At 39.4% G+C, this 14,102-nt stretch overlaps 2 protein-coding genes across 4 annotated transcripts in view; one reads left to right on the top strand and one right to left on the bottom strand.

Annotated features, from left to right (window-relative positions):
* The window catches only part of ccdc85cb (coiled-coil domain containing 85C, b), a 50,814-nt gene extending 46,112 nt beyond the window's left edge, over positions 1-4,702 (top strand). For all 3 annotated transcript variants that reach the window (XM_077016749.1, XM_077016748.1, XM_077016747.1), the window contains 3 exons: positions 33-125; positions 844-945; positions 1,511-4,702. In XM_077016749.1, coding sequence (XP_076872864.1) covers positions 33-125; positions 844-945; positions 1,511-1,600 — 285 coding nt within the window. In that variant the 3' untranslated portion in view covers positions 1,601-4,702. The remainder of the gene's footprint in view (positions 1-32; positions 126-843; positions 946-1,510) is intronic.
* An 829-nt stretch (positions 4,703-5,531) lies between these two features.
* ccnk (cyclin K) lies at positions 5,532-11,502 on the bottom strand. Its single transcript, XM_077016740.1, has 11 exons — positions 11,351-11,502; positions 10,531-10,793; positions 10,297-10,378; positions 9,304-9,435; positions 8,767-8,872; positions 8,615-8,672; positions 8,283-8,452; positions 7,848-8,050; positions 7,515-7,548; positions 7,348-7,416; positions 5,532-6,971 (listed from the first exon to the last, which is right to left on the bottom strand). The coding sequence occupies exons 2-11, from the start codon at positions 10,725-10,727 to the stop codon at positions 6,403-6,405; spliced, it is 1,620 nt and encodes a 539-aa protein (XP_076872855.1). The 5' UTR covers positions 10,728-10,793; positions 11,351-11,502; the 3' UTR covers positions 5,532-6,402.
* Between the last annotated feature and the right edge of the window lie 2,600 nt (positions 11,503-14,102).

The following is a 14,102-nucleotide window of genomic DNA, read 5'->3' as shown; positions in this document are numbered from 1 at the left end:
GTGTGTGTGTGTGTGTGTGTGTGTGTTATTAGGGGACAGGGGGTCTCCAAACGAGCGAGTCCTCACCATCCACAGGGTTCGTCTCTTCCATCCAGAAACCGGAAGCAGTGGTTAATGCCATGAAGGTACTGGGATGGATAGTGTCATCTTTCCATCTCCTAATTATGTGTAGTCTTACACAAAAAATATTTACTTGCGTCTGTTTGCAATGCATGCTACCTAACTTAAAAAGGTACCTTAAAAATCGTGTAACTAATAATGAAGACCTAAGGAACAAATATTGACTGCCAAGTCCCAAGGGAGGCGTTCATACTCACATTCATATTTACAGTGTTTAGTAAATGCACTTGTCCAGTACAACTTAAAGAAATGCTTTTTTGTCTCTATCAAATATATAACCTCATGTATATATCCTCATATTGTGTAGTGTAGCATATAGAATATATGCTGGTAATGAGACCACTGTCTGTTGGTAACCTTTCAACATTGGATAGCTGTATAAATATGCAACCCAGCATGTTCAGGAATGAGTCTGCCCTGGAACTTTTTCCTTTAAGAGCAGGTTAACCTTGGTGGTGCTGACTTCATTAAACTTACATAGCTGCTAGCAGAATATTCATGACATGCCCACTTCAGAGAGTGTGGCCTCTGTCCTTGACTTGCAGTGTCTCCTGTTTTACACTTTGCTGATGTGCAATGCAGTAAGTCATCAGCATGTTCCAGTCCAGCCCCTATCTCATTTGGGAGAGGGTAATGCTCACCTGTCAGGTCCTTGACTGAAAGGGGCAGGCGGCAATGTGTGCTTCTGTTTAAGATTTGTTAAGTACTCTTCTGTAATGACAGGTCTTGGAAGTCCATGAAAATCTGGACAAGAAGCTTCCAGAAGACTATGAGCGAGAAGGCCTGAGCGAGAAGGAGAAGGCCATTGTTCGTGAGATGTGCAATGTGAGCAAAACTTTTTCTCTCCCTCTCTCTTCCTCTCTCACACTTTCTCTTTTTCTGTCTGTTCAGCTTTTTAAATATATCAGTCTTGCCCCCTTTTGTGTAAAACTACTGACTGTCAAGTTACTCACAACTCTGAGCTGTCACTTTTCTAATTGGCTAGCTTAATAGGTCTTTGTACTCAAGAGTTCCTTCCAATAAATTAAGAGCAAAGACTACAAGGAGCAGGGCTGTCCCCCATGGCCCCTTTCTGTCAGTCAGTGCAAAACCAAGCCCTGTATGGCCTCTCTGTGGAATGTAGGAGCAGGCTTTTGCACAAAAACATGCCTATGCTCCCCTCACCTGTAACCTCCACCAGGTGATGGTTGGGTTTGCATTTAAAGGGCCAACAATGGGTTGACAAAATTTTCAAAGCCTTACATTTATCTTAGATTTTCAATTTATTTATTTTCATTTTCCAATTTTTATTTACCTTAGATTGTGTGTGTGTGTGTGTGTGTGTGTGTGTGTGTGTGTGTGTGTGTGTGTGTGTGTGTGTGTGTGTGTGTGTGTTGGGGCATTTTTCAAGGTGGTGTGGCGCAAGCTAGGAAATGCAGCTGGATCAAAGCCGTCCATCCGACAGCATCTCTCTGGGAATCAGTTCAAAGGCCCTCTGTAGCAGTGTTGGCCATGTAGCATCTTGTTGCCCCAGTTCAGCCCTTACGCTTCCTCACACTTTTAACATGGAATGGCCCAACAGTCATTTCAGCTCCATCTAATAGCACTTCTGATTTGTGGCGTTTGGGTCATGAAGCTCCTTCCAAATCCCCAGTAAAGCGGGCTGCACCAGCAAATCCACTTTTTTTGCCAAATCGTTGTCCCTGGTTCCAGCATGAGCTAACACCCTTTGTGTCTTGGTGCTGCAAAACTTTCACTCTGTTTAAAGGGGAAGTTCACACAAAATCACACCAATCACTGTTAGATGCGTTTTGGAAGTTTTTTTGTGAATTGTCAAAACATTTTTGTATCAATATATTAATATATTATCTTTCCCCTCTAGTGAAAATTAGGCAATTCCATATTCAAGTTATATTCAAAGGAATTTATAAATGTACTTAATGTCAATTGATCATGAGCCCAACATGTTACCTTAGTGATCTGGTCCATTCTTTTCTTTGTGGTTTGAATTTTGGGATTGCTGGAGGGACAAACCACTATGGTATATGATTGGATTAAAAACAGGAAACCGCATGGGTGTAAAACTTGCTGGCAATATTGTTTTTAGTTCCTGTTAGCTCATTTTGTCGACTCAATACAAAGCATGAGGTGCAATGCTGTTGCGGACATTTCTATCAAGAGCAAAAGTGCCATATTTATCTTTTTTACAGTAAGCCAATTATGGCTACAAGCAATACAACACTATAAATATGACTGATATGGCGCAACCACACCATCTTCAAAGCAAGTCAAAATCTACCTCACATACATATGAACACGTGCAGGAAGTGACACAGACCTGACAGAGCAGACGAATAATCTTTCACTGAAGCACAAAATCAAAACTTTAAAAATGTACATCTACAAAGGCTTTTTCTGAAAAATGTCTCAGTGAATTATGAAGTTCCTTATCAGCCAAGGGCAGGGCTCCAGACTGGGACTAAAATGGTAGCAATCGTGACCATAAATATTAATTTGCAAGTAATGTAATTATTTTATTCGCCAGTGGCGACAGATGATACAACATCTTTATTTTATATGGGTGAGGATTTTTTGTAATTGTAAAAAATATCCACCGTTTTCTTTTGAGTTTGTATTTTAAAAGTTAATTCCATCACTAGCGTGACTCGCAAAGCATTGTATCCGAGCTGAAACTTTAGCACTAAGCTTGTTGAGAATGGCGAAGCGAAAAATATCGGATCTACATCTCTGTCCGAAGAGTTCACACTTCTTTATAACTGTACACAGTTTTAAGTTAATTTTATTGGGATCAAAAGTCACTCATATGCATACATGGAAACTGCGGTAATGTTGGTTTTACGTTCGCATATTTGGAATTCTTTCTTAAATAACTTTGACAGTATTTGCAAAAGAGCCAAAATGCAAATTCTTATTTTTGGCAACCAAGACAAACCCCTACAACTGTAGCGGTGACAGTAGTACATAAAAAAAATTCCAAATATGCGAATGTGAAACCAACTTTACCGCAGTTACAAGGCTTATTAGTTTGTATATTATTATTGCGCATAGAAAAATTTATTGGCACCTGATTTGTTTTCCCTTTAGGAGCCACTGGCTTCTTGAGTAACATTTTTTTGTTTGGAGCCCTGCAAGGGCTGTCTTTACAATGTGTGTAATATGTATAATGCCACTGAACGGAGTTCGCTGGGGATGGGGCAGTTAAGCAATTGATATGAAAACTATATGAGGTGCCCAGAAATCGTTCAGTAAATACTTAGAAGGGGTCAAATGTGAAATAAGGTGAACACCCCCTTTAATGGTTAAATAACAGAGGTTAATGTGTAACCTACTGCGAAATATTGAACTTAGTCATTGTGCTATACTTTGTAGAAACTTTATATCATGTAAAATAATGTACAAACATGTAGTCATGTCACTACTTCTTTCAAAAGTGTTATCTTTTTATTGTCCATGTGTTTATTGTTCAATTTGTTAAATAAAAACACAACCTAAGAATGACAAGAATTTCTTTAGTAGAAAGGTACAGCCAACCAGTCACACGGTGAAATTCTGCATTTTTATTCCACTTATTGCTCGCTTACAATTTTGTCATTAGACGGAAATGCCACTGATCTTCATTTACAAACACGCTACATCACCGTTCACAGTCGTGTGCTGCGCATGCCTGACAATCACCTTCGCCATGTCTCGGTGGAAGACTGCAGAGTCATACAGGAACTTTAGGATTGCTTGTTTAATAGCCATAATGGAAATTTTTGTCTATCGGATTATTACCCAAGGTTGTAGCTCTATTTTGAATAGCTGAACATGACTATTGTATCCATAGTGCATTTCACAGTTCTCCCTGCTAACTTGTTGCTAAGCTAGCTGATGGCTACATTATTATTGTTGGCATAATGATAAGTAGAATAGAGTATTTGAGCTTATTTGTTTACTGTCAGAAAAAAATGAAGCACCTAGAATTCTACACATTTAGAGGCTTTTAGAAGTACTGGATGTAGCAGGTGATGTTCAGCCATTCTGCTGCATGAGTGTCTGTGCAGAAATCTTAACCTTCCTAGATCAAAAAATAGAAGGTCTATATTGGGGACATTCACAGACATTATGGGCTAATTTACTTTTCAAGCAGAGATGTATTCATTAATGTTGGACCACATGAACCAATTGGAAATGTTTCTTCTTAAGGGGAGGTTCTTTTGATTGGTTCCTACAAATGTGATAGAAGGGCTTGTTCAAGTTCATGTGTCACTGTATATAGCCTACTGTTCCAAATTAGAACATGTTGTCCTACCTTATACTAATAAGGCACCCTGCTATTGTTTAATTTTGGAATTGATTTAAAAAATCCATGAATAATTTTTGGACAATTTTATTTCTGATCTGCTGCCTTTGTTATGCATGGGTTTTCATTTGAAAACTATGGACCTTTTGTAGTATTTTCCAGATACATGTAAGACACTGATGTGAATCAGCATTAAATCAGCAGTATTATTAATTGCCTTCCTTATTAGCATGGCTAATGTATAAAATGGAGTAGTGGACCACTTTTACATTTTTGTCAATAAACTACTTGTTTCTTTCAGTCGTACTCTGTGGTTTTTGCAAATACATACTGAGGTTGATGTAAACCAGACTTCACCTCTACAGTTGCCTGTTTTCCTATCCACATATTCAATGCTGCTATTTATAACAAGAACCATGAGTTTAGATGTCAGTTAATTGGCTTTAAGAGCCAAAATGAAAATTAAGTTGTGTGCGCCCGATCTTGGTGACTTTGTAGAAATCTTTTGTCCAGTTATGGCCAACGCATCCAGTTGGTATTTGTGTTACCCACACCTGGTCACAAAATTCCTTTATGAAGAGGCATGGGATCTATTTCTAAAACAATTGTTCACCTTTTCCCCAATGTTATTACTAATAAGTAGTAGTTTAATAACTTATTAGTGTTCTCGTTGTATATTAAATTGAGTAAGCAAAGCTGGATTCCAGGTAGGCTGAAACTAGTTGGTTTAGAGTTGGCAGATGTCCTATACAGGGACAGTATCCAGGGTTTAAAGACACCGAATGCACTACACTATACAATTCCGAATATACAACTCAGAAGGAAGACTATGGACATGTAGCGGAGGATTGGCCAAATGAAAAGTATAACTCATTTTAAATGCCACTTGCCCCTCCCTCCCCTCACCACACACACAAACAATAAAAAGCAGCAAATAGTATGGTGAAAGCAGGGCAGGGACAAAAATCTTTATTACCCCAAGTGCCCCAAAAAAAAAAAAAAATTGCAGGCATATCAGATTCTAGCCTAAGGCACATCTGGAAAAGCTAAAATGATGTCTCCAGTTCTAGTCATGAAATATATTTACAAAATTATTTTATGCATTTTAATTGGTAGTTTAATGCCTGAATCCATTTGATAAATGATGGTCACACAACTGTTTATTAACTGTCATGTTAATAAATAAATGTTGAACACATTTGAATGAAAAGACAACTGAACACGTTATGGCATCTTGTGTATAAGTAACAAAATATTTATGCATTCTGTTGTACAATAGCATAAATGGACATGAGGAACTACTATCTAGTTTAGACAAAATGTTTGACAGTGCAGGTTAACCATTTGTACAATCAGGAATTCATGTTCTCTAAAGGTCCAATCCATTTCCTTCCCAGACATGTATGGAATGCAAGTACCATTCTGAACAAGAAACATTCCCTTCAAAGAAATAATTATAATATTGGCTTCATAGGAAACTCTGCTGTCTTCAGGCCAAGCATGTTTCTGATATTCACAGATTTTAAAAATTGGTCAGATTAATTTGTAGACACTGAATTCCATTCCACCATTGCTCATGTCCTACTGGTATCACTTAAAGAGGTACGGCCACACCCTGCACACTGGTGGATCACATCAGCCTGGATGTTCTTTTATGCTGATACAAAATAAACTTATCTACATTTAGAATGGTTAATGTCAAACTGAGGAGTAATTAAGTCATTATTAAAGTGTAAAAGGGGAACTTTGCAAAGATGTACATACTTTATCTGTATCCTTATAACAGAATACAGGCAAGTCATACAAAAAGCTGACAGTGCATAACTACATAAAAGTCAAACCCACATTACAGGACCTTCCTGAGACTTGTGACTGATGACACAATTGGTGGAATGGTATTCAGAAAGGGAAGGCTGGGAACGAACGTCTCCATGTCTCCATGGCAGAATCCACTCCGCTGAATTTCCCCAGACTCATTTGCATAGCCACCGCATGGTTTCTCATCTCATCCAGGTTCCACGGTTCATCCCTGCCACGGGTGGCATGCCAGGCGGTAGGGGCACCTGAGGCTGGCCGGGGGGGACTGGCGGAGGTGGATACCCAGCTGGTGGTAAACCCATGCCGGGCGGAGGCACTGCGTGCCCGGGTGGCATGCGGGGAGGTGGAGGAGGGTAGCTGTGGTTGTAGCCAGGTGGGGGGTAGGCTGGGTTGGGTGGTGGAAGGTTGGGAGGAGGGTAAGACGCAGGTGGCGGAGGGCCCGGAGGAGGTTGGTTTGGAGGGGGGTAAACATGTGGGTGGTATGGCATCCCGTAAGAGGGCATGGGAGCATATGATGGAGTTTCAGTCTTCATCATGGACTGCAGGCTCTGGAAGCCCTCACCCGACATGTAAGAGCTGGAGGTGGACATGCCCATGATGTAGCTGGAGGGGGGTGGAGGTGGTGGTCGGTGAGGAAGAGGGGGCGGAGCTCCATGAGGCAGGGGAGGTGCCTTGGATAAGTCCGAGTCAGCAGAGGCTGCTGGCTCTGCCTCTGTGGGTGGGGCAGGTGCTGAGGGCGGGGCTTTGCGATCTAAAGGGAGAGTTCAAATCAAAATGGTGAAAAGTGTCCCAAGATGGAAACATATGCAATTTGAATTTAATATTTTGCATCTTTACATAATCTAAATCTAAAATTAAACTATAACTAGTGTTTGCCAGCCCTGACCAAAGGCAGCATACTAAAATCATAATTCAGGTTCACCTCTGTGAACAATTTCTGTACACTTACATACCAAAAGCATATTCCATTTAGAGAATATATATCAAATAAATAATTGGATGCTTTTCTATGAAGTGATTTATGCAAAATTTCAGCCAAAAGTGAAATTAATTTTGTACAGTACATTTTATTATTCTTAAACATTGGTACAATTAATGTGATTGTGTGTGCAGTAACAGATTTTTACCAGGAGGCTGAGCAACTGGTAAGGGAGGCATTGGGCTTTCCAGACGGGGAATTTTAGAACCAACTTGCTCTGAAAGAAAGTAAGAAAGAAAAAATAAGTCATCAAAAGCTTTTTATTGGCTCAAACTACACTGCCACTGTTCCACCCCAGCACCACACCATCCTTACCTGGGGCAGCCTTTGGTTCTTCCTTTGGAGAAACCTAAGAAATAAAATACATGAAAAACGTTTATGTATGTAATGGTGAAGGTATTCCTGACTTCAGTAGAAATTTCTCTTTATAAAGAAATTAGAGCATTCAACACTTTACATTCATCCCCACAAAAATAAAAATTTCCTTCATGTAGAAATTCTTTTTTTATTAACAATTTACTGAATTATGGAGGGCACAAAGGAAGCAGCTTATTTGCCATTTGCATGATCAATTTAGTATTTACAATAAGAATAAGTGATGTGGATTTTAGCTTTGGCTGGTGTTTACTGTCTACAGAGTGCACTCACATGCTGGCGCTTCAGCTGACGAGGGGGGCTGGCCTGGGGGGAGGTTTTCTTAGGTGGAGGCGGAGCCGCTGGGTTCGGCACTGCTGACTGGCTCGGCTGGATCACTGGCGGTGGGGGCGGCTTGTCTTTCTCCTGCATTTGGGGCTGCTGTGGGATAGGCTGTTTGCCCTGGGAATACAGGTCCAGGATTTGGTGGCAGATATCTGCAAAAACACAGCAACAGTGTGCAACACCAAAATGGTCAATAAGTAAACTTGAACACACCAACTCATACTGCTTTATTTTGCTGAAGTTAAAATATAGCTAACACACAGATGCCAGCAGTAACGATTGCGAGAAGTTTAGCACTCCCCTAACTCCATCTGAATCAATAATCATAAACCACAAATCACTAAAATAGGAGTAAACAGTGTTGGGTACATGCAAGACTCCTACCCTCCAGCAGCTCTACGGGGACGTCCTGCACAAACTGTTCCCACCAGCGGCGAGAAGACTGCTTGGATGTCCATTCCTGGATGTCAAACTTACACAGACGACCGGCCAAGTACATAACTGCCACAGCGATGATTTCTGGTTCCCACTGAAGTGAGAGCATTGTGCACAGGCTGGCAACAAAGACAAACACCCCAGGTTAATTTGGTCAGCGCACTGGCTTGCATATGCTACCTGGACACTTATGTATGAGTGTTTATGCCATGCATCAGATTCTGAGTGTTTAATGCATTGTTTTGCAACTCCAAGGAAGGGCTTTAGCCTTAAACACTGACCTGTCATTAACAAAGGTCCAAGCCATCTGCACAAGCTTCTGCACTTTGTTCTTGTCACCTGTAATGTACAGCAGAGGAAAATAATTGCTAGCAAGCCAAACAAACCCAACCATCAGAACAAGCTCTAAAACGTCTGGTACCAGACTGTTTACCTTTAAGTTGCTTGGCATATCGCAGGAGGAATTGATAGGGATGCTCCACTTGAAGATCAAACTTAATTGTCTGGAGCAATATTCTCTCCAACACCATAACTTCTTCCTGTTTATAAATACACATCCATTGAAAAACAAATCTCCTTACAGAAAGAAACATATACAATGGAATCTGTAACAATTAAGCAATGACCATTCAGATGTAGATACAGATGTATCAAAAAACATTAAATTGTAAAATGAAGCAATGGCATTATATTACGGTACATGCTGTCTACTTGCATTCAAGACCTTGCACAGCCAGATAAATGATACAGTTTCTCCCACTTCACAAAAGGTTTACAAACACCCAATTTACAAAGTCATCCCATTTTGGGGAATCCAATGAGGATTAGATGTGGATTTTGCACAATGTTATCTTTCCACTTGAGAATAAAACCAGTAAAGCAGGCCTTCAAAGTTAGTGGGCGGGGGTGGTGCTTGAATTAAAAAAAGTTATTTTGTGCCTTATGTGCCCACCCTTGGCACCCCACCCACCTTTGGATCATCTCCAAACTGTGCAAACTGCACATCGTTGAGCAAGCTGCGGGCCGTTTTGATGATGTCTTTACACTTCTTTGGCGTTTCCTCAACCTTTCCAGCCAAAAAGAGACAGCAGGCCCCAGTCACCTAGAATGTAAAATGGGGGAAACAATGAACAGCAAATGCAACTCAAACTGCACACAAAAGCCCATTAGACACGAGGCTGCCACCCAGTTACAAAGTATCAAGCATGTTTCTGTGCTGTTTGAAGCTTGTGTGATAATGAGCAATCAGCATTCTTCACTCTCTTTTAAAGCACAAGTTACAATTTCAAAGTGTATGAAGTAATTTAGAAAGCACTCGATTAAATAATTCTTAGCTACTGGTAAAGTACATAATCACATTAAAGTACAACACAAAAAAAAACTGTTGCCATTTTCTAATGCACACTCCCTACTAAAAAATTGTCTTCTTGTGAAACAAGTCATGTGTCACGTTATGATTGTGTGTGGTAAAAGACAAGTAAGCCAGTATTTATAACACAAAGTTGGTTGATGCTATATGTGGTCAGTGTGGTTACACAAGCTGTAAAAGATTTGCAAACACTTGCCTAATAAGATGCGTTTCTTTTACAAACACTGAAGATCTCCATGTCATAATGTATCTATTCATGTCTGTAGTTATTTATATATCTGAAATAGTTTATCTTTATCCTAACCTCCTTTTCCCAAGACTTGATTCTGCTGTGCTGTTTTTCTATCCACATGACAATTACCTGATAATCCAGATATGAATCTAGCTCATGAAATAGCTGCCTAAGTGTGAATGTGTGCGTTAGTAAGCTTTATGTACATATATTTAGGATTCAGTATGAGACTATTCATACAGATCTAGTAACAACAGAAATACACTATCAAAGTATGGCTAACCTCTGCACCAAAGAGGTTATGCTCCAAGAGGGAGAATCCAGAAATCAGTATTCACCAACAATGTCATAGTCATACTTACATATCTGGGAAACTGTTTGAAAGAGTGAAACATGTAAAAGCGGTGGAAGTATATAATTCCAGTGGCCAATGTATCATAATGTCTATTAAAAGGAGAAAATGTTAAGGAAAAAATCTACAGTTACAGATTCTACAAATCATACATCACAGAGCATACATAAAAATAGCTGGCTATACTTTGTGTCTGGATCTTTCCACACAACAATTCAAGGTCACAATGAAAGCGAAAGGATACAGCCCTAATCGAGTTCCTACGTCAAATATAAACCTGGCCCCCTCTCTTCTGTATCTGGCCTCAGTGGCCGGGTCCAGGCCCTCTGACTGGGACGGGGTGTGGGCCAGGTCCTTCTTGTCCCAATACCAGCATGGCTTTATGTGGTCCAGATTTGTGGTGAAACTGCTAGGAGTCGAGTTCTCCTTGTTCTCCTTCATTTGCTAGGAAGTGAAAGTTGTGACGCTAAACTGGACGACGGGACTCGTCTGACTGAGCAGCAGTCACTAAACCCAAAAAAGGAAAGCACATTGTTACGACCCAATGCAGTTTTTAACATTTGAATATTTATACAAATAAAAAAAAGACTTTTAACGCCTGTCCACCGTTTTAGGATTTTGTATTCAGTGAGAGTTCATCTCAAGAGTGCTATCTTATGGTTAAGAAAGGTTAGCTAGTAAGTTAAGGCTAACTAGCACGTTAGCTAGCGACCCTACAGTAGGACCACGGATAACGTTTATTCCACAGCAATCCCCGTCACAACAAAGTTATAACGCAGTATCGAAGGTAGGTAAACTAAATAACACATTAAAACAACACGTTAAGTTAATCTGATAAGTCCTAAGATCACACACACACACTCGCAACTACATTTAGCTAGATGGACGGATGAAGTAAGCTTAGCCCAGAAGAGTACAGTGCAGCTTAGCTGCGTCGCTCCATGGTGACAGCTAGCGAGCAATCTGGCTACCATACCTTCTAAAATAACTCGCCATCTAAATATTATTCAAGCTAAACTGTATGAAGATCCATTCAAATTTCACAGAAAATAAGGAATACGTACCATTCACAGTGCAAAGCTGTCCAGTACTTAAAATCTCATGGACTTGTTTGACTTCGAGCTTTGTTCAAACGGGTACAGAGCTAACTTTCCATCCACTATGGCAGTCACATTGCTCTCTTCTTCTATGTGAAAGAGATTTGGCGACCAAAATAGTGAATATCGCCTCCTACTGGAGGTGACTGACTTTTTCGGAACCTCAACGTCATCTGAAATGAAAAATGAAATGTGCCATATTTGTCAATTGTGAATTTACACCCCAATCGAAATTTGTCTTCCGCATTTACCCATCTGTGCAGTTAGAACACATACACTAGTGATTACTAGGGGGCTGTGGTGCACACATGCCCAGAGTGGTGGGTAGCCCGGTGCCCGGGGAGCAGTTGGGGTTAGGTGCCTTGCTCAAGGGCACCTCAGTCATGGCCTCAGGCCTGGGAATCGAACCCACGACCCTCCGGTCACAAGACCAGTTCCCTACCACAAGACCATGACTGCCCCATCTATGTTAGTTTACACAATTATTTATATTTTACACCCGATATTGATTAGTATTTATATAGCCTATGGGGGTGGACATAAAGCACTTCAATTGCTGTATGCCGTAGACACAGCAATTATATTTTTATTTGCATGACAACACGTAGGACGAAAACAAGTCATGCAACAAATTAACTGCAAAACTCGGAAACTTAAAATTAGCAATAACAATTTTGCATTGCATTAAATATAAACATATAAACAGTATATTTGATGACGTTATGCTGTGGATCAGCCGTGACACTCCAGCATTTTACTGCGGTCAAGCCACCCTCCACTTCAAAAATCTTGGTCAAGCCAGCCCCCGGAATATTTGCAAATAGATTACGGTAATGGGTGATGTGGCCTGTGATTCCACATTTATGAAATTTATTTATTTTAATGTAAATGTGTACAGAATGAGTATAAATAAATAAATAAATAAGTGAATCAGTTAATTCAGAACTAATAAATCATGAATAAAACTGTATTTAATTTATGATGACAAATATGGCTTTGAAAATAAAAACCTTGAAAGTAAATTTAAACTATTACTTTTACTCTACTTTTACAGTGTAATTAAAAGGAATCCTTCTGATTGCACTGAATAATTTCACTACAGAATGGTAGAATACCACCTACAGGTGTAGTGAAGATCAAGAAGATGTGATGTGCCATTTCAAAATAAAGGACCTCCAAATGATCATTTTGATCAATTTTACTCTGCATTTACAGGGTCATTTAAATGAATCCTCCTGATTGCACAGAATAATTTCACTTTAGAAACCACCTAAACGTGTCACTCACGTAAGATCAAGAAGATCTGATGTGTCATTTCAAAATAAAAGTTCTTTATCATATTTTGATTACATTTACTGTAGATTTAAACTGAATAATTGTACATCACAAGAATCTGTTCTACACCACATTTATCTCCCTCTATAGATCCTCCAATTTTATATTCTCCATGTGTTCTGTTTGCTGCTCTTTTTATAGCCTACATTTTGGATTATTTGTATCACCTGTATGAAAATCTTGGTAAGGTATTTGTCTGTATCCATTTCCTTTTTGCACCATTAAGTTAACCACACATTTACATTATTTATACTGAACATATGTGAATTGCGGAGTGATATGATTTGCTTGTAATTTGAACACAAAAGAGGAAGTATGGGGATAAATATATACCTAAAATTATCTTCACCTAAATTACTCAGTTATTATTAATACTCAGGTACAAAGAATTGTATTTTTGTGATATAGAGTTTATGCTGATGTATGTTTGTTTACCATAACTGCGATTAGACACTGTATTCCATTTTACACTGACCTGAATTTGTTAAGATTAAACCAATACATTAAAATGTGCAAAAACCTCACTGACTAACAATGAATATGTACTCTGAAGATCGAAATATAAATTGCATTTGGAAATATAATTATTAAATTTTGATAATAATAACCTGCAATCATTCCAAACTAATAATTACAGTACTCCATTAAATGTATAAAGATATGATATGCTGCATCCACAGCAATTTAATGGATAGGATTGCAGCGGAACCTTGTTCCTCAATTCAGTTTCCCGGATGGCAAGACTGACATCACACTGCTCAGCCAATAGAAGCGGTCCCGCTAAGCTAAGCCTCAACTCTAGCCGTTAGTTCAAACTCTAGCAGGTTAGTTCAAACATATATGCATACCTGTCAAGTTTTGTATTAAAAAATACGGGACATTTCTCGTATATGACGTCATCGCCTAATTTGCATAATCAGTTATTTGCTTATAGCTGCAATCGAGGCTGTAGGAGAAAACATCTTTGGAGTGGCAAAAAGTGAAGAAAAAACACCCCAAATATGTTTTGAACTACAAATGAATAAAAAAATTAATTTTCTAGTGGTATTTCTAGCTACAAATGGGGACATCTCGCGTTTGTGCTTGGCAGATTGTTCGTGCTGACGGACATCGTTTCTTCAACCCATGAGAGGCACTAAAATCACAGCTACATATCTTACAGAATGAGTAGCTATGCCCCTTCATGCTCCACTTTAGGAAAGTAAATTCCCTGTCCCATTCGTCAAAGTACTCACACGTACGCTTAGCTTTTTAGGCAGGACTGCCTTCTCTCGTTAAATCCATCTCTGATTTGTTGTTCCAGGTTTGCTCCCACTGTCGACACTAAACCCGCGAATTTAAATATTTTTTTTAAAGCATTCATGTGTCGCTCCAAACAGAATTC

Source organism: Brachyhypopomus gauderio, chromosome 9, assembly GCF_052324685.1.
Source record: "Brachyhypopomus gauderio isolate BG-103 chromosome 9, BGAUD_0.2, whole genome shotgun sequence".
In the NCBI taxonomy this organism is placed as follows: Eukaryota; Metazoa; Chordata; class Actinopteri; order Gymnotiformes; family Hypopomidae; genus Brachyhypopomus; species Brachyhypopomus gauderio.
This window is presented reverse-complemented; position numbering and strand designations above follow the sequence as displayed.

What these genes read in the sequence shown, in the direction of transcription:
- ccnk (XM_077016740.1), bottom strand. Translation starts at nt 10,727, where the DNA reads ATGAAGGAGAACAAGGAGAACTCGACTCCTAGCAGTTTCACCACAAAT. An exon ending in ATATGCCAAGCAACTTAAAG is followed by an intron (nt 8,673 to 8,766) that starts GTAAACAGTCTG and finishes TGTACATTACAG; the next exon opens with GTGACAAGAACAAAGTGCAG. An exon ending in GTCAGCTGAAGCGCCAGCAT is followed by an intron (nt 7,549 to 7,847) that starts GTGAGTGCACTC and finishes TTTATTTCTTAG; the next exon opens with GTTTCTCCAAAGGAAGAACC.